The following is a 25,622-nucleotide window of genomic DNA, read 5'->3' on the forward strand; positions in this document are numbered from 1 at the left end:
TAGCAAACTGCAGAAAGTAATTCCTAAGACTGAAAAAGCATACCGAGGTGGAGAGTGAGTAGATATGAAACAAATATAAATAATGTGTTTTAACACAATTTGGAAGAAAGATCCAAAAACTGTAATGTAACAGAGGTAGCTGACTGAGGGTAAAATTACAAGATCAGGTTGCACAAAGTCGACTGCATTCCCTTGCATTAACAGATTGGAAGCTAAACTAATTGTGCTTGTTAAGTAATGAAGAATTTCATAAGGTAGACCCAGAGAAGCAATTGCAAAAGAGAATTTTGATCAAACGATAGAATTCTAAAATTAGAGCTGGACAATTTCAAATTTAACCCACAAAATATTGGTGTTGAATTGACACTCTCTCCACTAAAAAGGCCATGAATGCTGTGTCCATTAAATGGGATTATAGTAGACTGCATCATTGCAGGCATTATAGGCCAAATAGCAACACACTAAACAAAAACCAAAGAATCTCGGATGGTGGCAATCAGAAACAAAATTAGAAATTGCTGGAAAAGGTCAGCAGGTCTAGTTAACATTTGGGTCTCGTGACCCTTCTTCAGAACAGAAAGTTGCTTTTGATCTATTGCCAACAAATTCCTTGGAGGTAATCCTGCTCCATCAGTGTTAGCTTGTTCAATGTGTAGCGGAAACCTCACAGTTCAGGAATTTTTCAGCTTTGTGTTTCAAAGAGAACAAAGGTCTAAGGTTGAAGCCCCAACAGCCTCCTCTGGTGAAAGTAAAAGATCCCATGCCACTATTTTGAAGAAGAGCAGGAGAATTATTCCCACTGTCCTGGCCAATATTTGTCCTTAGATCCACATGAATAAACAAAATAATTTAATTTTTGCTGAGTAACCTATCTATAGTGTTTCCTCCATTACAATGCCTACACTTTAAAGTGTTAATTGTCTGTAAACTGCTTTGAGCTTACCCGTTACAATGAAAAGTGTGATTAAACATGTAAGTCTTTGTTTCCTTTTCTAACCCAGAATGCGACAAATATTATATGTGGGTAGCAGTTTGTTATCTTGGAGAATTTGCAAAAGAAAATAAAAGATCCATTTCCAACAAATACTTCAAGACAAGCAATGCAGAACCATTGGTGAGCCTAGTGATGTTCAATATCCTGACCTGTGCTCTATTGGGAGGAGGACAAACTGGTATCAATCATTTGCCCATCTTGCTGCTTTGAGGAATATCAAAGGTATGGGCCTAAATATCAATGAATTTATTTTGTCCTAATCTAAAAATTGCACCGTTTCAATTGATATAATGATTATTCACAAGAGAAATCAGTATTATTTCGTAAATGAGGACAGAAAATTGTCATTAGCTGCACAAAAACAAGTAGACTAGCTTTGAGGGGAAAAATAGAGAAGTGAAAATTATAACTGTCCTCCTTCTTCAGGCAAGGAAGATTCAGTTCTCAGGCTGCGCAAGCCAGATTATGGCATTTGCCAAATTTCTGCAGAAAATACAAAAGGATTCATCAACATCCATTTCACCAGCAGCAGACAGTCTGCTTCTTGGCACATTTAGAATTAATCCGAAAAATGAACACAGTCAAAACCCCACATTATTTGGGTGTGAATCAGTTTTGATTTTGCATTTAATGGAGATTTGCAGCTGGTTCATAAATTGGATTAACCTGTAGTCGCAGGTCCCTACTGAGTTTTGACAGATGTTAAACTCAACCACACACTTTGTGCTGCAGCACAGGGTCGGCACCTCAGCATCTTCCTGTCATGAGCAAAGGATTTTCCAGCAGAAACATTGCTATTATCTGACTCTGATCAATTGACACTCTTGCAGTTTTGTTGACATTTGATGACACAATGAGTACGGAGAGGCATGCAGGATAGATTACAGGAAAGAGGAAATAAGTCTTGAGCTAACCTCTTCTCAAGCAAGTCAAACCCATTTTATTTCACCCTTGCAAGTTTATTCATTACATGCAGCAGAGGCACATGAATAACTGAAGTACATGTTGTCAACAAGAGCAAATTACTCAAGTTTATATCATCTCTTTAAAATAGCTAAATGTCCCAAGGCTGTACTGAAGAAAAGTTGAGCGACTATCTCAAGCAAACATGCAAAGAGAAGAGCAAGATAAGAGTGTCAGGTTATTAATGGTCCCGTCACACAATCTTTCCTCATTCACCCTCTCTATCTATAGTAATACTAACTCTTGGGAGAGACAAAAAAAGTGGAGACATTGTTAGTTCAACTCAATAAAAATATGAAACTCCTTCTCAACTTCATGATCCGATTAAATCAGACAATGTTTACTCTTGTTACTCATAATCATTTGTGAAATTATTCAACTTATGGGACTGAGGGAGTAGGGTTATAGTTCAGCTAAAGCCAGCAACCGTAAGTTATTTCAAGTGTTCATGAAGCAAATTCATAAATCTAACTCTGTCTCTTCCCTACACCCTCTAACAAGAATTTCTGGACAGTGATTAGGAGCAGGACCTCTAACTGATCAATCTCTTCCTAACTTGGGGCTATTAGGACAACTACAGTCCTTTGCCTCATCTGCAGTTGCCATGTAACAGCACAGACCAAACACTCAATCAGAGACTTTCCAATACTGTGATAACAAAGTGTGGAGCTAGATGAACATAGCAGGCCAAGCAGTATCTTAGGAGCTGTGTTGCTCTTCATCATACAATGTAAACAGCAACTTTGTGATCCTAATTTAACATTATTTTGATGTTTCAGTGTGATAAAAGTTACATAAAAATGATTTTTTTATTAGTTGACGTTGAACTGATGTAAAAATATTGACGAGATTCAGAAAATAGCAAATGCCAAAACAAGTTATATTTCATGTAAGAATGGATGTCTTATAGGCAAAGCAAAGTATCTTAAAGAACCGTTAAGAGGAGGTTTACAACAGGAAACATGATAGAGATAAATAAGATACTGGAGTAAATGCTAAGAACTATTTTAAGTCATTCCTTTAAAATGACATGGAAATTACATCACAGAAGCAATCCATTTTGCCTAATTTGCCCATACCAGTTTTTATCGTTCGTACAAGCTACAGTTCTAATCCTGCCCTTCTTGTTCCCCTATTTCTTTATCATCTTTCAAACATTTGTTTAACCTATTCTTAAGCACGAATATTGAGCTGAATTTTGTTCTGAGCTCAGGGAAAACTCAACCTGACGTTCATAGCACACAAAATTCACACCTCATGCATGTGTGACTTTACAAGGGATTTTCACCTTTTCACACAAGGGTCGAGCTCAAAGTTCACTTTGTGAACTGTGACAGAGGGCATAAAGAGTGTGAGTGCGTTAGTAAGTCAACTGGAAGGCCGACCTCGGCCCCCACATCAATTAAAATTCCCCCTGAATTGCACAATTCACTTCCTCACTATTCTTTCCCTTCACTCCACACCCATCACCATGCCTCATATTCTACCTCTGTTCTACCTCATATGATGCCGCCTTTTCCCTTTCCACCCTGCGAATGACCCATATTATCCCATGCTACCTCACATCATCCATGGTATCCTATGCCTCCTTGGGTTCTTGCATACCAGTCATTACCAGCTCACATTCCCCAAGCCATCGTTATGTCCCCCATCCTCATGTATCCCTCTGTAGATACTTACCCAATCTGCATAGTGCCCAATTCTCAAGTGCTATTTAATAGCAATTGGAGATATAACAAAATAATTGGAAAACTATTAAATCTATAATCATCAAACACCGATGCTGGACCAAGAACCCCAAGGTAAAACGCGGTAATATCCTTTAATATCCTATTAAGTTCATGAACAAAAAAAATCACATTATCAATTTATTTTATAGCATGCACTTCCACCTTCAAGGAGGGTGAAAGTAATTGGCTAATTTACCAACCTGGCAGCCTTGGTAGAAAGTGCTCGGCCAGACCTGCTTTACATTCTGGGTCTGCTGTGGGATGGAGTAGAAGCAAATCAATGGCAGCCAGAGTGGCAACTGAATGCTGAGGTGTGCTGCTTGTAAAGCTCATCTCACATCTCTGCGACATCACCACAGTCTTCAGTTCTTACACCTCACATTCCCACCCTCTCCATGTGCCACGTCTATGCTAACCCATGCCCTTTAACTCATCCCCAAACATACCCCAAAGTCACCTCATCAAGCGTACATGCCTATTTGTACAGACTATCATCAATACAGAACCAATAAACCCAAAGTAAAAATGGCATATGTGGAACAGCTTAAGAAACAACCATTCATAATTTTCTTTCAAAATAAAACTCTCTTGCTAAATCAATATGAAAATGGCAATCAACCAGGCTTTTATCAGTAACAAAACTTGACACTTTTTTTTATTCATTCACAACATGAGGACATCGTTGGCCAGGCCAGCATTTATTGCCCATCAAGAGGGTGGTTAAGGGCCAACTACATTATTCTGGGTATGGAGTTACATGTAGTCCAGATGAGGTAAGGATGGCAGTTTCCTTCCCTGAAGGACATTACTGAACCAAATGGGTTTTTTGACTGTTTTCTGGCAAGTGTCATGATAAACATCAGACTCTTAATTCCTGATATGTATTGAATTCAAATTCTACCGCCTGCTGTGGTAGGGTTCAAACCTGGGTCTCTCATTTAACAGGCTAGTGATTATACCACTCGGTCATCACCTCCCCTATAAATTTATCCTCTGCAAAGCAATTATTGAGGCATAAACAAAAAAAACTGGAAGAATTGGCGTATGACAACATCATACATCTGTCAATTAGACAAAGTTTCTCTTCTCCCTCACAATGTCAATTATGTGAAGCCTTTTATGGGAGTCTGGGCTTTCGGCCAACAGAGAAAGCACCGTATTACAGTGGATAAAAACTGAAGGTGCTACCAAGCTGTGAGGAAGGGTCACCGGACCCGAAACGCTAGCTCTGTTTTCTTGCATTAATGCTGCCAGACCTGCTGAGCTTTCCCAGCAACTTCTGATTTTGTTCCTAATTTGCAGCATCCGCAGTCCTTTTGGTTTTTATATTACTGTGAATAATTGAAACTCAATGTCCTCTGCGGTTACCGTTTTATGTTCTAATTTATTGGAGTGCTACTTTAAAAACAACCTAATGCTGAAGATAATAAAATAGTTCTGCACCTATTCATCCCCTCCTTTCCCCTGTTGGCTGAAAAATACTTTATCTGAAATAGAAATGCATAGTTGTCCTATCAATGAAGTGGGGAGACTCGTTATGACAGCTGCACCATTATGAATTATTGGCTGGGTTTCAAAAGCCTCAGTTAAGCAATTAGTTTCAAAATCACAAGAATTTTTATGATCTTACAGTAACATAATGTGTGGAAATTAATGCACTCTGCAACAGTGAATTTGGTGGCAGGGAGTATTACTTTCGCAGGAGCAAGATGATTGAGGACTCAGCCATCTTAGACCACAAGATATCAGAGCAGAATTAGAACATTTGGCCCATCAAGACAACTCTGCCACTCAATTTTGGCTGATGTTTTTCTCAACCCCATTCCTTTGCCTTCTCGATCTAACTCTTGATCCCCTTACTAATCAAGAACCTATTTAATCTCTGTCTCAGATTCCACAGCCTTCTGTGACAATTAATTCCAAATACAACATCATCTGGCTGAAGAAATTGCTTTTTATCTCAGTTCTAAAGTGTTGCCCCATCATTCTAAGGATCTGCCCAAAGACCCTTGTCTCTCTGACAAGTGAAAAATCATCTCCACATCCACTCTATCCAGGCCTCTCAGTATTATGTAAGTTTCCATCAGATCCTCCCCCAATCATGGGACGCCTTTCATCCCCAGTATCACTCTTACAAACCTCTTCTGGGCCCCTCCAGACCCAGCACATCCTTCCTTAGATATAGGGCTGAAAACTGCTCACATATTCCAAAAGTGGTTTGGCCTGAGCCTTGTACAACCTCAACAGTACAACTCCACCCTTGTATTTTAGCCCTCATGAAATAAACGCCAACATTGCATTTGCCCTCCGATCTGCCAAATTAACCTGCATGTTAAGCTGAAGAAAATCTTGAACTAGGGTTCCCAGGCCCCTATGTACTTCAGATTTCTGAAGATTTTGCCTGTTTAGAAAGTAGTCTATGCCTCTACTCTTCCTACCAAAGTGCATAACTGCACATTTTCCCACACTGATTTCCATCTGCCACTTCTTTGCCTACTCTCCTTGCCTGTCCAAGTCTTTCTGTAGCCTCCCTGCTTTCTCAACAATACCTGTCCCTCCACCTATCTTTGTGTTGTCTGCCAACTTGACAACAATGGCCTCAGTTCCTTTATCCAGATTGTTATGTATAATATAAATAGTTGTGTCCCAACATTGACTCCTGTAGAACTCTACTAGTCCCTGGCTGCCTTTCTGAAAAAAGACCCCTTTATCCTTACACTCTAACTTCTGCCAGTCAGCCAATCCTATATCCATACTAGTGCTTTGCCCCTAATGTCATGGGATCTTATCTTATTTATCAACCTCCTGTGTGGTACCTTATCTGTCTCCCTCTCTTCTTCACTAAGAATGCTATATTAGCTCTTTTCCAGTCCTCTGGGATGCACCTGAACTCCAATGATTCCTGAAAGATCACCACCAATTCTCCTGCAAAATCCTCAGCTATCTCCTTCAGAACCCTAGGGTGTAGTCCATCTAGTATGGGTGATTTATTTACCTTCAGACCTTTCAACTTCCCCAGCAGCTTTTCCTTAGCAATGACCACTAAACTCACCATTGCACCCTGCATGTCTCGAAGTTCTGGTATGCTGCTCATGACGACTGATGGAAAGTACTTATTCAGTTCCTCCGCCATTTCTTTGTTCCCCACTACTACTTCTCCAGCTTCATTTTCCTGCAGTCCAATATCCACACTTGCAGCTGTCTTACTTGTTAGATATTAAAGAAGACACTTCTTTTATAATACAAGCTAGCTTCCCATGATATTTCACCTTCTCCCCCATTACTGCCTTTTGAATTGTGGTCTCTGGTTTTTAAAGACTTCCAAATCTTTTGGTTCACACCAATCTTCATGACATTGGATGTTTTTGCTTTTGTGCTCTCCTGGACTTCCTTTATCAGACATGGTTGCCTCATACTCCCCTTTTTTTCTCTTTGGAATAAATTTCTGCTGTGCCTTCCAAATTATCCCCAGGTAAATCAGGTGCATGGAAAATTATGGCCGCTTTGCCCACCCGCTTATTCTTTCGATAGGACACGTAACCTTGGATATTTAGTTCCCACCCCTGATCCCCTTACAGCCATGGCTCTGTGGTACCCACAACATTGTACCAGCCAATTTCAATCTGCACTCCAAACTTATTTACCTTGTTTAGTAAACTGCATGCATTGAAGTATAACAAGCTGACTGCCCACTTTCTCATCATTGTTCCCTCATCTGCTATGCCTGAAGTTAGATTCCTGACACTTTCCATACATTCTGCTCTATTAATTGTTCTGGAAACTTTAATAACCCCTGCTGAACCCTCTCCTTCTTTAACTTGTTCCATAATTTTCCATGCACTTGAACAACTGCCCCATCGCTGTAGAGTTTAAAGCCCTATTTAGAGCCCTAGTTATGTGACTCACAAGGACTCTAGTCCCAGCATGATTCAGATGGAGCCATCCCATCAGCAAAGCTTCCTCCTTTCACAGTACTGGTGCCAATGTCCCATGATTCAAAACCCTTTCTCCCACATTAATCCTTGAACCACACATTAACCTCTAATCTTGTTGACTTTGTGTCAATTAGCTCATGGTTCAGATAATAATCCGAGTTTATGACTTTTTTGGTTCTCATTTATTCATTTAGCCCTACCTGCTCATTCTTCCTCAACAGAACCTCATTCCCCTCTCTGCCTATATCGTTGGTACTCAAGTGGACCATGTCAACTGAATTTTTCTTCTCTCACTCCAAGTTGCTCTGCAGCCCAGATGAGAAATCCTGGACCTGGGCACCAGGCAGGTAATACAGCCTTTAGACCTCTTGATCCTAACCACAGACAACACTGTCTATTCTCCTGACTATACCATCCCTGATTACAACTACATTTCTCTTTTCTCCTCCCTCTTGAATGGCTCCCTGTACCACAGTGCTATGGTCAGTTTGCTTATCCTCCCTACAGCCCCTACTCTCATCCACACAGGGAGCAAGAATTTTAAACCTGTCAGACAAGCTCAACAGCTAAGGCTCCTTAAGCACTATCTCATGGATCCCTCTACCTGCTGTGATCCTATTCACATTCTCCTGTCCCTGACCACTGACTGAATTTGAAGTAGTTAATCTAAGGGTTGTGACTGCCTCCTGAAATATAGCATCCAGGTAACTGTTCCCCTTCTTGATATGTGTCAGTGTTCAAAGCTCAGATTCCAGCTCGTTGACACTGAGCTGCAGTTTCTCAAGCAACCAACATTTGCTACAGATGTGATCTCTCTGAGCCACAATGAGGTCCACCAGCTACCACAACATGGAGGTACCAGGTACCACAAAATTACCTATCTCTTTATTAATTACCTTTTTTTGACATTTTAAAATTTTCTTATTGGTCTTTTAGATTATCACCTGTAATATTTTCACTATTTACTTTCAATCTGAAAGTAACCTATATTAGAGAGTCAAGTGAGTTGCTATTACCAATTGGTGAACTTACAGTTTGTCTCTGGTGCCACACTTTTTCAGTTGTCCCCAGTCCTCTCTGGAAAGAAAACAGAGTAAATGCTTCATGTCCAGTGACCCTTCTTTAGATTTTGAAGAAGAGTCTTTGGATTGGAAATGGTAATCCTGTTTTCTTTCCATAGATGCCATCAGACCTGCTAAGTATCTCTCGCGATTTCGTTCTTTTGTTTGTTACAAGCATATCCTGTTTAGGTTTGTTGCAGGCTTCCAATGAGGCCCTTTGTTCAAAGGCACCCAGTGCCTGGCCAAGAGACCTAACAATGGACAGTGAGGGACCCACGAAGAGTGATTGTGCCTTTGTTCTGACCCCTTCCCTTCACGTCTCCCAGGAGTTAATTGTTTAGGGGAGATTTACTTCACCGTATTGTACAGCACCATGGTGTGATATTACAAATTAGAGGGCATACTGAGCAGAGAACAATTGAAACTGATAACTTTAAAAGGAAAAAAAATGAAAATGTAATATTACTCTTTATACTTGGCTAAAATAATTGAAGCAATGTTTGTCATTAAAAATACTTTGAGGTTGTCATGACTGCATGATGTTAATACAAGTCCTGAAAGTGTTTTGATTGTCCCATTGTTAGGTGTGGTTATTGTCATTGCAGATTGATTACTTAAAGGCTTCCAGTGAGGATCTTGAAAATAGCCCATGCAGCCCTTCAAATCTGTTCCATGATTCAAATGGATTATGGCTGATCTCCAACTCAACATTTATTTACCTTTGATGCATATCTCTTGACATTTTCTCTCAACAGTTTTCTGGAGGAGATAGTAGGAACTGCAGATGCTGGAGAATCTGAGATAACAAGGTGTAGAGCTGGATGAACACAGAAATTTCTGAAGAAGGGCCTAGACCCGAAACGTCAGCCTTCCTGCTCCTGTGATGCTGCTTGGCCTGCTGTGTTCATCCAGCTCTACACCTTGTTATCTCAGTTTTCCAGATTCCTAACCCTTTGTGCTGAAACATGCTTCCTGACATCATCATTTAAACAGAACTGCAGCTGAAATTCCCTCCCAAAGAAAGTAGCTTCTATATACCCTGACAAATATTTTAATCATCTTAACCACCTCAACCATTAAACTTCTTCACTCCAGTTTAAATATTGGAATTACTACATTCTGAGAGTACAGTTCTGTGTAATCAATTCCTGGCAGCAATTGGAAGACCTCAATCTGAGTGAAACTCTACACTGACATGTGAAGAACTTGAAGCAAAAGTGTACCTTTTAAATATTTTGCGGGTTGTCAATTATTTGAAAAAGCATTACCTTAAAACATTTAAATAAACTCTGGGTGCATTCTTAAACTTGAAACAACTCATAGATTCAAATTGTTTTAACCGAGTTCATTGTTCCCCTAGTGACGTCACGGTGAAACACATTTTTACGTGGCACTTTGTTTTGTGAAGGCATAACTAATTAAATAAATTAAAATAAAATTTTGACAAGTCCAAAAGGAAAACTGATAAAACGAATATCTATCAGACAAACTAGACAGTGTGGTTAAGGGAGCAAAACATGTCAAAGCTCTTCACAATGGTGTTAACAGCTAAAACATGACACCAGGCCGCAGAGTAGACAGGTGGCCAAAAGCACAGTGAAAGAGGTAGGCTGTAAGGACTATCTTTAAGGAGGACTGATTTCCTTACAACAGAGAAGATTAATTCGGGAATCTGATTGATGCGTCCAGAGTTTTTAGGAGTAAAGACAGGGTAGAGAGGCAGGAACCTTATCCTTTAGTAGAGGTGTCACTAATGAGTGGGCACAGATTTAAGGTAAAGAGCTGGAGATTTAGAGGAATATGAGGGAAGAACGGCTGTCCAAGTATTTTGCAGGTATCTGTAAGTCACTTTTCCAAGGGTGGTAGAGGCAAGAATATGCAAGACATTTTAAAAGCTATTTAAGTTGAGAACTTGAAGAACCATAGCATACAAGGCCAAATGGTATTGGAATGGATGGATTTTGGAAAACTGGCAGGAACACAGTAGGCTGAAAAGCCTCTTGCTGTGTCATAAAACATTATGACTCTAGAGCTCAACAACTGGGGAAGGCAAGAGGTTTAAATTGTTAAGCCTGTAGTTTAGGATCGAGGAAGCTGAAGGAACAGCTGCAAATAAATAATGAAATGTTGAAAATCAAGGATGCACAAGAGGCTAGAATTGATGGAGCATAGATATCTCGGAAAAACTGAAGAAAATAGCAAAGGAAGAAAATGGGGCATCAAGGTGTAGAGCTGGATGAACACAGCAGGCCGAACAGCATCAGAGGAGCAGGAAAGCTGATGTTGTGGGCCTAGACCCTTCTTCAGACCCTTGTTATCTCAGATTCTCCAGCATCTGCAGTTCCTACTATCAAGGAAGAAAATGGTGCGGCTTTGGAGAAATTCAAAAACAGTGTCCACAATTTTAAATAAGCTGCTTGACTTCCTGTGAGCTGACCTTGTTCGGCAAGCACAGAAATATAGACAGAACGGCATTTAGTTTGAATTACAGGCTTAAGTTCCTGGAGTGTACAAGGTGACAGGCCAGCCAGGAGACCATCGGAACAACTTGTCAGTATGAATTAATGGAGCCAAATACCCTGATTGCTGAGCTCCTATGAGCGGTGTAAGTTTGGATATATATAACCTAACTCCAGATTTGAATCAGTAATTCTGAATGCACACAAAGACTATTCATCAATTTAATTATTACTGGTGCCACTGAGTCTTCAGTAATAAAATCCTGCTGAAATTTAGGATTGAGCCTCAGGGCATTAAGAAGACATAATATAGCTTTGTAGAGTGCTATTAAAACTAGGGTATGCATTCATTTCTTTTCTGAAGGTTAGTTGATGTTGTTAAATAAAAGCCATAATTTGTCATCCAGCAACTGGAGATCTATACTGGGGATGGCAATGGGGAGTTGGCATATCAAGATTTCCTGGGAATTTCTCTCTATATTTCCCAGTGGATGACTCTAGTGTACTGCTGCAATTGGTCAACTGTCCACAATTTTAGCAGAAGGAATGGGTGTGACTTCAAAAATAAACATCACTGTTCAAGTAGTGCACAAAAGAGAGAGCCTAGACAACATTTCCAGCAGCACCCTCAAATGGGGTGAGACAAGAAAGATGGGCAGATTTACTTGAAACAAAAATTTAAACAAACTGCACAGGTCGAAAATATAAAGAGTTCTGTCCAGCTAAATTGTCAAAGTGAAACCAGAAGGATTCTGATGGTGTGCATTTGCTGCGCGTTCAAGCGTTCTTTAGAATTGCTTTTCCACACATTGTCTGCTTTGCTGCTTAAATAACAGCTCCAGCTGCCGCTGCCAGAATCTTCCGAATGGCACGATCTCCCAGTGAGCAAAAGCGTGAAGCTGAAACCTGGGCCACCAAGCATTCATCCCACACACACAGCCTGTGTAGAAAAACAGTCTGTGTGCACTGGAATATTCGAGCAAGGTTGGCACAAACTGCCTCAAGAATGATTCCTTGCTTACTCTGTTCGACAGCTTCAGTTTGACTTGAAATAACAGACTCAAATGAAATATGACATGCGTTCATGTCAAATATACTGCAGTTAGTTAATCAGTCATGTTAGCATATTCATTCTTAGGGAGTTCAATTTATTTCTTCCCTTTGTTTTCAAATTGAAATATATGTATCACCAGCAACCATTATTGACTGTCAGTGGTATTGACAAATTCACCAGAATGCGAAAAAAGGATATTGAAAACAGTTAGAATTAGAGTTCAACGCCAAATTTAAATAGACCGACTGGTGACTGTCAAGCTTTATATCCAACAGACCTTATACTTCAGATTTTTTCTATTTCAAAGAAGAAGAGGGATTTTGGAAGCTCCAATGTTTTTCTCATGCAAATTTGGAGAAGAATGCAAAAAGCAGATTCTATTTGCTTGCTCCTTGGACATCATTAGGTAGAGGTTTAAGAATGAAAATGGAAACAAGGCACAGTAATTTGTGGTCAAACCCAGGGGAAAGACTTTGCTCCATGAAATACTTCCAATGAGTACGAGTGAAGATGTAGAGGTATACAAGCACATCAGAAAATAAATTTTAAAACAAATCTCTCCATAAATTCACAATATTCTCCCAATTATAAAAAGTTAAAATAGTACACTAAAACAGAATGTCATTTTAAAAAGATAACTCAGTAACTTTTGCCAAGCAAATGCCTCAATCATCAGAAATTTAAAAGAAAATTCCAGATAAAATCGGTTTCCATGCACTTTGACATGGTACCAATGTGAATGAAAATGTTCATTCAGCTTCACAGAAGGTATTTGTGATTTTTCATTAGTGGTAATATTCCCCATAACTGAAATAAAACTGCAGGGCTGCGCTGAATAAGCACAGTCTAAGAAACAATTCAGAACATTCATTTCTCACTAGTAAACCCAGAAACACAATCCATTTCTACAAACAGCCTAGATTACGTTTTGAAATTTTTCAACAACTTCCATCCATTTAGGTGAGTTTATAAAGATCCTTTACCAAGACATGTCTTTGAAATCCCTTGTAATGGATCCAATAATTACACACCAGTTGACTCAATTTAGTGCTATCCCCAGTCTAGAGGACACAAGTGAGCTTGCTACAATTAGATTTCAAACTAGTAACGAGAGTCCATCTTCACAATTGAACATCTCAAGGCAGTGCCTTGCCTCGGACTCAAACTCACTCTTTGAAGCGATCGCTTAGCCAAACCCATGAAACTGGCACCAGGATAGAAAAAACGTTAGAGAAGGAAGAAAGTAACAATTAAGCACCTCACTTCTGTCCAGGGCGTGTGTGAAAATCTCTATCTTTTCCTCAAAAAAAGTCGTTCAAACGACCCGGACAGTTCAAGTAGGAAAGAGGAAATTTTACAGGCAGCACAAAGGAAATCTGCTCATTGCCTTCCATTGTGGAAAAGAGGGTGTTGCTTCATTCACTGTTTAACACATCTGGCAAAGAGCAATGATTTGTAGCCCAACATTTACAACGCAAAAAAAAATCCATCGACTCTTACCTTTATTGTACTGGCCATTTTAAATCAAAAGAACCCTTTTTCGAATCTTTATATTGTTAACGAAGCTTAAGCCCAGTCAGGGCTGTTGAAGTTTTTTTTTGGAGGCGGCGAGATTGTGCTAAGTCTGGGAAATGAAGTCAGTCGGTAGCAGGAAGAGGTTTCTATTGGTTCTGGCTGGGTTAGCTCTAAGAAACAGGATATTTTGGAGTACAGAGATAAGAGTGACCAGAAAACAATGTTGTTTTTCTTGATGCGTAGTTGATGATTTCTTTTTTTTCTCTCTCTCTGCTATGTTTCGAAAGCTGATCTTCAAGGCAGGTGTGAGATGATGGTTTCATGTCTAATTCACACAGCTTTACCACAGGATACAGATGTCATATTGAAACGAGGTCTCAAAAATCTGACCATAAGTTGTCTGAAATGGAGGGCCTATGTACACTATTAGTGATGATTATTGTTTCCTCTTTGCCCCGACTGGCATTTTCCTTCCCTTCCTCTTCTAGAGGTGCTGATGTATGTTGCTAAGACATTCCACAAATCGAACAGACCTTTGGTGTCTTGCCCAAGTGCCTTTTCTCATCAGTGGGACACATGATACTCAAACTAATCCTGCTCTTATTTAATATCCAAAATATGGGACAAGGACCATGCGGATAATTTAAGCCTCAACAAATATTTTACCAATCACTTATAATGTAGCAAAGTCCTACAAGATTACAATCTATCCCAAATAGCCATGGACCCAAAACTACACTAGTTGGGGGGGGGGCGGGCATCTAAAAATTCTCCCTCTACAATTTTCCAGCAATCATTAACCCAAATTTGGAATAGTTTCTTCTCAAGGCCTGCGTGATGTGATTCAAAGGTATGTTAACAATCCACAGAGGAGCACCGCAGTATGGATAGACCATTCAGCTGATTCAGCTTGCTCCATCACTAAAAACAATCATGGCTGATAATCTACTCCATGCTATTAACTTATTTCTTTATGCCATTGGTATTTAGAAATCTCCCAGACTCAAGTTTAAACAAACTCAATGATTGAACTTCCACACATTTCTGAGGAAAAGACTTTCTCCTCATCTCATTCCTAAGTGGTTCCACACTTTATTTAAAATTATATTCCTTGGTTCTTGGTTTCCTAATCAGGGATACATGACACATGCATCTACCCTTTCTATCACATTAAGTATTTTGAAGGTTTCAATGAAATCACCTCTCGAGCTCTGAAGTTGTAGAGAATACAAGCCAAAGTTTCTCACCAGTCTCATTTCAAAGGACAGTTTCACTGTCCAGGGAACAAGTCTGGTGAATGGTCATTGCGCTACTTGTGTAAAAACAATATCCTTCCCCAGATAAGGAGAGAGAACCTGCCCACAGTACTTCAGGTGCAGTCTAACCAAGCCCATATACAAAGAACAAAGAACAAAGAAAATTACAGCACAGGAACAGGCCCTTCAGCCCTCCAAGCCTGCGCCGATCGAGATCCTCTGTCTAACCTGTCATCTATTTTCTAAGGGTCTGTGTCCATTTGCTCCCTGCCCATCCATGTACCTGTCCAGATAAAAGACACTATCGTGTCTGCATCTACCACTTCTGCTGGCAACGTGTTCCAGGCACCCACCACCCTCTACGTAAAGAACTTTCCACGCATATCTCCCTTAAACTTTCCTCCTCTCACTTTGAACTCATGACCCTTAGTAATTGAATCCCTCAATCTGGGAAAAAGCTTCTTGCTATCCAAATGGGCAGAGACCCTTAGAAAATAAAGATAAAGTGAACAATGTAGGCAAGTGTGCTAAATGCCTTTGTCATCACTCTGTCTACCTGTGACACAATGTTCAAGGAAATATGCACCTGAGCCCACTAGGTCTCTGTTTGACAATACTTCCCAGGGTTGCTTCACTGTCTTCCTTGTTAGGCTTCCTTTCCATTCCCCTTTTCTGTTGTGTCTGAAGTTAGATTCCTGACTCTTTCCACACTCTCTGTACTATTATTTATTCTGCAAACTTTAATAGCCACTACTGAGCCCCGACCCCCATTAATTTATTCCATAATTTTCCATGGAACTGAACACCTGTCCTCACTATTTAGTTTAAAGCCCTATGCACAGCCCTAGTGTGCAATTCGCCAGGACTCTGGTCCCAGTATGATTCAGGTACAGCCTGTCTCATCAGAGCAGCTCCCTCCTTCCCCAGTACTGGTGCCAACGGCTCATGAATTTAAATCTGTTTCTCCCACACCAATCTCTGAACCATGCATTTACGTCTTTAATCTTGTTGACCATTTGCCAATTAGCTCATGGTTGAGGTCATTATCTGGAGATTATTACATTTTTGGTTCTGCTTTTTTCATTTCAGCCTTAGCTACTCATACTCACACAGCAGAACCTCTTTTCTCTTTCTACCTATATTGTTGGTACCTGCATGGAACACATGAACTGGATCTTTCCCTTCCCACTCCAAATTCCGGTGCAGCCCACATGAGATATCCTGAATCTGGGCATCAGATAGGCCCTGATCCCTGACTATACTAGCCCAGATTACAACTACACTTCTCTTTTCAGCTCCTTTTTGAATAGATCCCAGTACCTATGGCACTATGGTCAATTTGCTCATCCTCCCTACAGACCCCACTCTTAGTCACACAGGAAGCAAGAATCTCAAACGTGTTAGTTAAGCTCAAGGGCTAAGACTCCTTTAGCACTACCTCCTGGATACCTCTAACTTACTCTCTCCTATACACAGTCTCCTATCCCTGGCCACTGCCTGAATTTATGGTAGTTAATCTAAGGGGTGTAACACTGCTTCCTGAAACACAGCATCCAGGTAATTCTCTTTCTCCCTGATGTGTCACATTGTTCGAAGCTCAAGTTCCAGCTCATAAACTCTTTCCACACTCACTCAGTTTGAGTTCCTCAAGCAACCAACATTGGCAGCAGCTGTTAAAACCAAAGGAACTGAGGATGCTGTAAATCAGGAACAAAAACAAAGTTGCTGGAAAAGCTCAGCAGGTCTGGCAGTATCTGTGAAGGAAAAAAACAGAGTTAATATTTCAGGTCTGGTGACCATTCCTCAGAACTGAGGAAGGGGCATTGGACCCGACACATTATCTCTGTTTTTTTCCTTCACAATGCTTTTCCAGCAACTTTGCTCTTGTTTGTTGGCTGCAGTTATGATCACTATGAACCACACTGGAATTCATCAGTTCCCACATCATGCAGGTGCAATATATCACCTAGCCCAGCATCTTTATTTTAATTAATTAGCTTTTTATTTGTTTTTTTTTAATTTGAACCTGTCTTTTAGTTTGTAGCCTATAGATGTTTTATCGCTTTCCCTCAAATCTGAAAGGCAACCTCCAATAGATAATCAAATGAGTAGCCATTGCCAGCCAACCAATCAAGTTACAGTTTACCTGTGACATCAATCTTTGCACTGGGCCCCGATCAATTTATCCCATTTTTAAAAATCCTTACAAACTAGGAGCCAAGAAAGAAAACAAGCAAAAAATACCTCTTCCCCTTGCACCAAATTCTCCCATAGCCTCCAAATTCCTTGAATTATATATTCACTTGGGTTGTGTCTCACTTTGGATGTTATCTCTCCTTCCTGACTGTATGAAGCTTATTGCCCATGCTGATTGTGGTTGAAACATTTCTAAATAACCAAATTTTTAATAAATTGCAAAGGAACTTTGGAAAAGGAAGTGAATGAGGTAATCAAAAAATATTCTGAAGATCACTAATCCAAACTGAATGACATGCATTGTACTTTTATGAGTTTTGTGAGGAAATGTACAAAGGAAAAAACAAGTCTCTACTCAAAAAAAGGAGTGATTCTTGCTCGATAGTTATCAGATCAGAACCAATGGATTCAGCCAGATTGCTTTAATAACTGTTTGTGCTTTTACAATGATTATGTTACTTGAGTTGTAATCCAGAAGCCTGAGAATTATTTCATAAAAATATGAATTTAAAACCTACTGTGGCTATTTAGCCCAATGATCTGAAACTACTTCATCGATGACCTTCTCCCCATCATAAGTGGGGATGTTTGCTGATGATTGGACATGTTCATTACCATTCATGACTCCTCAGATACAAAAGCAGTCCATGATCAAATGCAACAAGATCTGAACAACATTTTGGCTTAGCTGATAAGTAGCAAGTTACATTCAAGCAGTTCAAGTGGCAGGCAATGACCATATCCAACAATAGAATATGTAGCTGCCTCCCTTTAACATTCAATAACATTACCATTGTTGAATTCCCTCTATTATCAGCATCCCAGTGGTTACCATTGACCAGAACAATAACATTTATTTTCGGTACAGTGCAGATCAGGTTTGGGAAATTCTTTGGCAAGTAACTTCTTGACTTCCCAAAGCCTGTCTGTCATCAATAAGGCATAGCGAGGAGTGTGATGAAATATTCTCTCCTTGCTTTGATTGGTGCAACTTTGACAATAGTCAAGAAGCTTGCCACAATCAAATCAAGGTAGCCATCTCGACTGGCATTCCCGCTATTAGTGACACACAATGACAGCAATAAGCACCATCTACAAGAAGTACTGCAGCATCTTACCTCAGATCCTTCAACAGCATGTACAACCTGGACGGACAAATGTAGCAGATACATGGGATAATCACCAGTTGCAAGTTCCCCGCCAAGCCACTAAGCATTTTGACATTGAGTGTTGAAGAAACTCAACAGGTCTGGCAGCATCTAAACCGAGTTGATGTTTTGAGTTCAATTTGACTAGTTCTGAAGAAGAGTCTTATCAAATTCGAAACATTAATCATTAATTTTACACTCAATATTCCTGGCACTAAAAGTTAGCAACTAATTTAGCTTCTTAATTATGAGCGTACCTGCAATTTAATGTTGTGCCACTTATGCACCAGAACATGTAAATTCCTCTGGACTATGGAATTCTGCAGTCATTTTCTGTTTAACTTATACTCTTATTTTTCATTCTTCCTGTTAAAGTGAACGACTTCACATTTTCCCGCATTATATTCCATCTGTCAGATTTTTGTCCATTCACTCAACCTATCTATATCCATCTGCATCTTCCTTTTGCTTTCTACAAGTCATACATTCGTACGTAATGAGATGTCATTTAAAAATATAGCTATCTTAACGTCACTCTCCTCATCTAAATCATTAATATAAGTAATAAAGCATTGATGCCTCAGCATAGGCCCCAAAGACTCTATCTTTACATCTTTCCAATCAAAAACCCATTTCTACACATTTCTGTTTCCTGCCAGTCAGTCATTCTTCTATCCATGAGCTTTCATTTTCCACATTAGTCTTTGATGTGGCACCTTATCAAATGCCTTCTAAAAATGCAATTATAGAGTTTTTTTCATGTCCCCTTGATCTACTGTGCATGCTACTCCTTCAAAATCCAATTAATTGTTTAAACATGACTTCCATTTGACAAAACTATGTTGATTCCTCACAATTATCTTGAGTTTTTCTACACCCATAATCTCTTGAATGAATCAATTTGAACATTTTTCACATGACTGATGTCAGGCTATCAAGCCTATAGTTTCTAGTTTTCTGCTTCCTTTCCTTCTTGAATACAGCTCTTATATTTTCTACTTTCCAGCCTGTTGGAGCCTTTCCCGAATTGAGAGAATTTTGTAAAGTCAATACAAATACATCTACTACCTCATTAACAAACTGTTTAAAGACGCTAAGATGAAATTTTACTTAAACCTTTTACTTACTTCTTTCCTTTTTAATTTTCTGTATTTCCAGATAACTTCCCATCATATACTAACTCCTTCATCTTGGTTAATCATTTAGTCATTCTCTGCTGTTTATATTCTGGCCAATCACCTGAACTACCTCTCATCTTTGACCTTATTTAGGTTTAAAACACAAGTCTTAGATCCAATCTTCTCCCAATCAAACCAAATGTAAAATTCAATCATATTTTGTTTGTTGCTACCGAGAAGTACATCAAGCCCCAAGTCATTGATTAATCCTGTCACATTGCACACTGCATTTTCTGATGTAACAAAGTGTGGAGCTGGATGAACACGACAGGCCAAGCAGCATCTTAGGAGCACGAAAGCTGACATTTTGGGCCTAGACCCTTCTACAGAAAGCTTTCTGATGAAGGGTCTAGGCCCGAAATGCTAGATGAGGGATAGCAAACAGAGAAAAATGACTATTGGATATATTTCAGGCTGCAGGAAGATTTGTAGTGGCATTCTCCAGGGGTCAGTGTTGAGACTTTTGTTTTTCCTGTATGTGTCAAAGATCTGGATGTTGGTATACTGGTTACAATTTCAAACTTTTAGATGACATGGAACTTGGAACAACTGTAAACCATGAGAAGGATAGTGTGGAACTGCAAAAGGTAATTGACTAGTTGGTGGAGTGGGCAGATAGGTGGCAGATGAGGTTCAATGCACAGAAATGTGAGCCAATGCATTGTTATAGGAAAAATATTGATTATAAAATAGGGTGTACAATTCTAAAGGGGGTGCAAGAGCAAAGGGACTAGGTGTACATGTGCACAGATGTTTGAATGTAGCACAACAGATAGAAAGAGCAGACAGTAAACCGTACAGTGTGCTCAGCTTTATTAATAAGGGTACAGAGAACAAAAAAAGGGGGCTGATATTGACAATACTTGTTAGATGTCAGCTGGAGTTTTGTGTACAGTTCTGGTCATCACCTTATAGGAAAGATGTGAATGTGTTGCAGAAAGTGCAGAAGGTATTAACAAGAATAGGCTCAAGGAAAAGAAATTCACCTATCAGCATAGCTTGGAAAAGTTGAGCATGTTCTCCTTGGAGAGAAGAAGACAAAGGAGATCTGTTGGAGATTTTCAATCGATTTTGAATTAGTTAAGAATATGGGAAAGCAAGGATATAGCTTGAAGAGAGTCTTGAGTCAGCTCATCAACATCAATGATGCGTACAGCACAACTCCTCTGCAATCTCATCACTACCATCTACATGGGGCCCAACCAACATCGTAGTAGCCAATCCCTAGGCACCATCCTTACCATTGGTCTGACACTCCTCCACTACTACCTTGCCCCCTCTTGTGCTCCACCTAACAATGTCAGAGTCGCATCTCTCACCACTGGGCCCTCCTCATCAATGTTACCATGATGTCCTCCTACCACTGCTTCACTACCGCCGGTGCTGGACCAAACCAACAACAAAGTTGCCGATATTGAGGCACCATCTTTTGCTGCAGGGCCTATCTTGCCAATGTCACCTCTGTTGATACAGCAGCTGCCATTTACAGATCCTGTGCTTGCTCCAGAAAAGTAAGTGGGGACTTACTCTCCACCACACTGGGTCTGCTCAAGGTCTGTGGTAGGCTCACCCGAGGCCCATGCTGGGCCTGCTTGAGGTCCACAATAGGCCCACCAAGATCCATGCCCTGGGTCCACCCAAGGTCCATACCCAGGGACTAGCTCAATACTGTTTGAAGTCCATACCCTGGGCCCACTCAGGGCCTGTGCACTGCGTTCTTGCCACTGCTGATGCGAAGGACTAGGTAAGTAAGTTTAAAAAAATGAAAAGAGAGGGGAAAAAAGAAGAAAAAGAGAAGCAGTTGGAGCAAATGAGCTCCGGCACAGGAGCCCTATTCTGCCGCCATCTTGGAATGGAGCAACTAGAGAGTAACTGTTCCTGCTTATAATAGGAACAGGGGTCAGAGAACATAAAAGTCTATTGAAGTTTAAGAATAGAAGAGACCCTAACCACTTGCCAGGGACTTATCGAACAGCTTGCTTCTTTTTTGGTAGCGGAGCAAATTCGAACCAGCTCAAATGAATCTCGCTCTGTCTGCCAAGGGTACCTACCACATCATTTGTCCTCATTGAACAAGAATCAGAAAAGCAGGTTCTGGCTGATAGGATAAACTTTTGTGATTAAGTTTTCTGACCTCAAATAGTGGGTCAAACTTTCTTACTGCAAGTTTGTTGGAAGTTTATTTGCATGTACCAATATTTCATTAAAAGTACAACTAGTTCTTGAGCTTCAGGATACATATTTGCTGCTTTGTCCTAGTAATAATCATAATATGGCTCTAAATTATGGAAAAACCAAAGGGAAATTACGCCTTCACATCTACTCTGTCAAGTTCCCTAAGATTTGAACATAGTTCTGTTTCAGTTATGTGTTTCTTATGATGGTTTTGGATTTTGTAACAAACAAAATGGAGACAGATTACGCCATTCCTCGTAGCATGCTCCCAAATTCCCTAGGAAGTAATCAGGACAACTAATTGAATGTTATCATTTATCATGATGGGAACTGAATACAAAGGCAAGGATCTTATGCTTCAATAATGCAGGGCATTGGAAAGAATACATCTGGAGAACTGTTTATGGCATTGGTCACCTTATTTGAGGAAGGATGTGGAAGTGGCACGTTCGGTGGTTAGCACTGCTGCCTCAAAGCACCAGGGACCTGGGTTTGATTCCACCCTTGGGTGACTGTCTGTGTGGAATTTACATGTTCTCCTTGGTTCTGCTGGGTGCTCTGGTTTCCTCCCAAAGTCCATGCTACATTGTCTCTACTGTCCAGCAATGTGGAGGCTAGATGGATTAGCTATGTTAAATACAGGCCTGTGTGGGATGCTGTTTGGAGGGTCAATATAGACTCAATGGGCCAAATAGCCTTCTCTCACATTGTCGGGATTCTCTAAAAGCTTAGGAGGCAATTCAGAGCACAGTTACTGGACTCATACCCAGGAAGGGTGGGTTGTCTTCTGAGAAAAAGTTGGAAAAGCTTGGTTCATGTTAGCTGGAATTTAGAAGAGACAGTGGCAATTTGATTGGTACATATATGATTCTGAGTGACCTTGTCAGGATAGGGATGGAAAGGACATGTCCGCATTTGGGGAAATCTAGAAATCAGAGTCCCAATTTTGAAATAAGTGGCTGCCGATTTAAAACAGAGATGAAGCAAATGGTCAGAGTTCTTTGAAACTTTCTTGCTGAAAAGGTGGTAGAAGTAGAGGTAGGAGGTAGGAGGAGATAGATTTTTGTTAAGGCAAGGTGTCAAAGCTTATCAGTGGTAGGTAGGAATGTTGATTTGATATTACAATCAAATCGACCACAGCTCGGGAGGCTGAATGGTGACCACTGCTCCTTGTTTGCACATTGTTTTCTTTTGTTCTGCCCTAATGGTAGAAGTCACCTTATTCCTTCTTTGTACCTGAGTGGGCAGCCAACATCCAGCAATGCTGCAAACTTACAGTGAGAGAGGGTTTGATCCAGCGGCCTTTAAATATGGGACCTAAGCTGTTAGCTCCAGAAAGTCCGGGGTGCTTGCCCATTTAGATTCACTGTTCAACTCACATGCATTCGCTGTAAGCTGGAAGATTGAGTCCAAACAGAAGTGACAACCTTTAATACATACACATCATGCAGAGAGTCCTAAATGGAAACTTTTGCTCACGATTACCGAAGCTAAAAACTTCAGGACTCCAAATGCAACCTTTATCCCAGATTCTGATGCTGTAGCACCAATTGTCGAATGCTAACTCAATTTTGACAACACTCCAAGTAATGGGGCATTTTGGTAAACATGACTGCTGCAAAAGCTCTGGGTCCTCTTGGCATTCCAGTAAGAACACTGAAAATATGGACTCTAGAACTTGCTGTGCCCCTAACCAAGATCTTCCAGAACAATTACAATAGCCAAAACAAGACAATGTGGGAAGTTGCCCAGGTATTTTCTGAATTCAGAAAGCATGGGAAATCCAAACTAGCCTATCAGTCTACTCCCGATCATCAGCAAAGTGATGGAAGGGTTTATCAAACAGCACCTGATTGATGACCCACTCACTGACTCTTATTTTGGTTTCACAAGAGGCACTCAGCTCCTGAGGAGAGGGACATGACGGATGTTGAGGTTAGGGATAGATGTTTGCTTAGTCTAGATCAAGTTGACATAAGAAAGGAGGAAGTGTTAGGTATCCTAAAAGACATTAAGGTGGACAAGTCCCCAGGTCCGGATGGGATCTATCCCAGGTTGTTACTGAGGGAAGCGAGAGAGGAAATAGCCCGGGCCTTAACAAATATCTTTGCAGTGTCCTTAGACACGGGTGAGGTCCCGAAGGACTGGAGACTTGCTAATGTTGTCCCCTTGTTTAAAAAGGGCAGCAAGGATAATCCAGGTAATCATCGATCGGTGAGCCTGACGTCAGTGGTAGGGAAGCTACTGGAGAAGATACTGAGGGATAGGATCTATTCCCATTTGGGAGAAAATGGGCTTATCAGTGATAGGCAACATGGTTTTGTACAGGGAAGGTCATGTCTTACCAAATTAATAGAATTCTTTGAGGACGTGACAAAGCTGATTGATGAGGGAATGGCCGTAGATGTCATATACATGGACTTCAGTAAGGCATTTGATAAGGTTCCCCATGGCAGGCTGATGGAGAAAGTGAAGTCACATGGGGTCCAGGGTGTGCTAGCTAGATGGATAAAAAACTGGCTGGGCAACAGGAGACAGAGGGTAGTAGCAGAAGGGAGTTTCTCAAATTGGAGACCTGTAACCAGTGGTGTTCCGCAGGGATCTGTGCTGGGACCACTGTTGTTTGTGATATATGTAAATGATCTGGAGGAAGGTGTTGGTGGTCTCATCAGCAAGTTTGCAGATGACACTAAGATTGGTGGAGTAGCTGATAGTGAAGGGGACTGTCAGAAATTACAGCAGAATATAGATAGACTGGAGAGTTGGGCAGATAAATGGCAGATGGCGTTCAATCCGGGCAAATGCGAGGTGATGCATTTTGGAAGATCTAATTGAAGGGCGAACTATACAGTAAATGGAATAGTCCTAGGGGAAATTGATGAACGGACAGACCTGGGTGTTCAGGTCCATTGTTCCCTGAACGTGACAACGGAGGTCAATAGGGGGGCCAAGAAGGCATATGGCATGCTTTCCTTCATTGGGCAGTGTATTGAGTACAAGAGTTGGCAGGTCATGTTGCAGTTGTATAGGACTTTGGTTCGGCCACATTTGGAGTACTGTGTACATTTCTGGTCGCCACATTACCAAAAGGACGTGGATGCTTTGGGGAGGGTGCAGAGGAGGTTCACCAAGATGTTGCCTGGTATGGAGGGTGCTAGCTATGAAGACAGGTTGAATAGATTGGGATTATTTTCATTAGAAAGACGGAGAAATCATGTGGGGTATAGACAGGGTGGATAGCAAATAGCTTTTTCCCAGAGTGGGGGACTCAATTACTAGGGGTCATGAGTTCAAAGTGAGAGGAGGAAAGTTTAAGGGAGATACGCGTGGAAAGTTCTTTACACAGAGGGTGGTGGGTGCCTGGAACACGTTGCCAGCAGAGGTGGTAGACGCAGACACGTTAGCGTCTTTTAAGATATATTTGGACAGGTACATGGATGGGCAGGGAGCAAATGGGCACAGACTGTTAGAAAATAGATGACAGGTTAGACAGAGGATCTTGATCGGTGCAGGCTTGGAGGGCCGAAGGTCCTATTCCTGTGCTGTAGGTTTCTTTGTTTCTTTGTTGTTTGACATCATTGCAGCCTTGATCAAAACATGGACCACAGAGATGAGGAGAGAGTGACTGCCCTTCTTAACCAAGGTTGCATTTAACTGCAATACTAGAGTTAATGGGCATCAGTGAAATATGCTCCACAGGTCAGAGTCACACAAAGAAACACAGTCATTTATACTGATGCCATAGAAATGGAGCAAATGTAGCCAATGGGGACTTCACTGACAGTCATTTTAACAAAGGAAGCACTTTAAGTAAAGCCATGGAGCACACTGGACAAGAAGAGAGATACTAGGGATTGCAAATATGTCACTTATATTTACCTATAACAGCTCAATACCATGTATCACACCAACCCCTACCTTGAGTTGCATTTCCTCTGAGTTATGTATAAACATACAG

The 25,622-nt window shown here is 40.7% G+C and overlaps 1 protein-coding gene across 7 annotated transcripts in view; it reads right to left on the reverse strand.

Moving 5' to 3' along the window:
* erg (ETS transcription factor ERG) overlaps window positions 1-25,622 on the reverse strand; it is a 273,819-nt gene that overhangs the window by 128,130 nt on the left and 120,067 nt on the right. Inside the window, exon 1 of one of the 7 annotated variants that reach the window (XM_048541331.2) lies at window positions 13,697-13,831. The exons of 5 other annotated variants lie outside the window; for them this stretch is intronic. In XM_048541331.2, the coding sequence (XP_048397288.1) occupies window positions 13,697-13,714 (18 nt within the window). In that variant the 5' untranslated portion in view covers window positions 13,715-13,831. Of the gene's footprint in view, window positions 1-13,454; window positions 13,550-13,696; window positions 13,832-25,622 lie in introns of those variants that run through there. One more of the 7 variants, XM_048541334.2, reaches the window with a different exon arrangement.

This window comes from Stegostoma tigrinum, chromosome 12 (genome assembly GCF_030684315.1).
Source record: "Stegostoma tigrinum isolate sSteTig4 chromosome 12, sSteTig4.hap1, whole genome shotgun sequence".
Taxonomy (NCBI): Eukaryota; Metazoa; Chordata; class Chondrichthyes; order Orectolobiformes; family Stegostomatidae; genus Stegostoma; species Stegostoma tigrinum.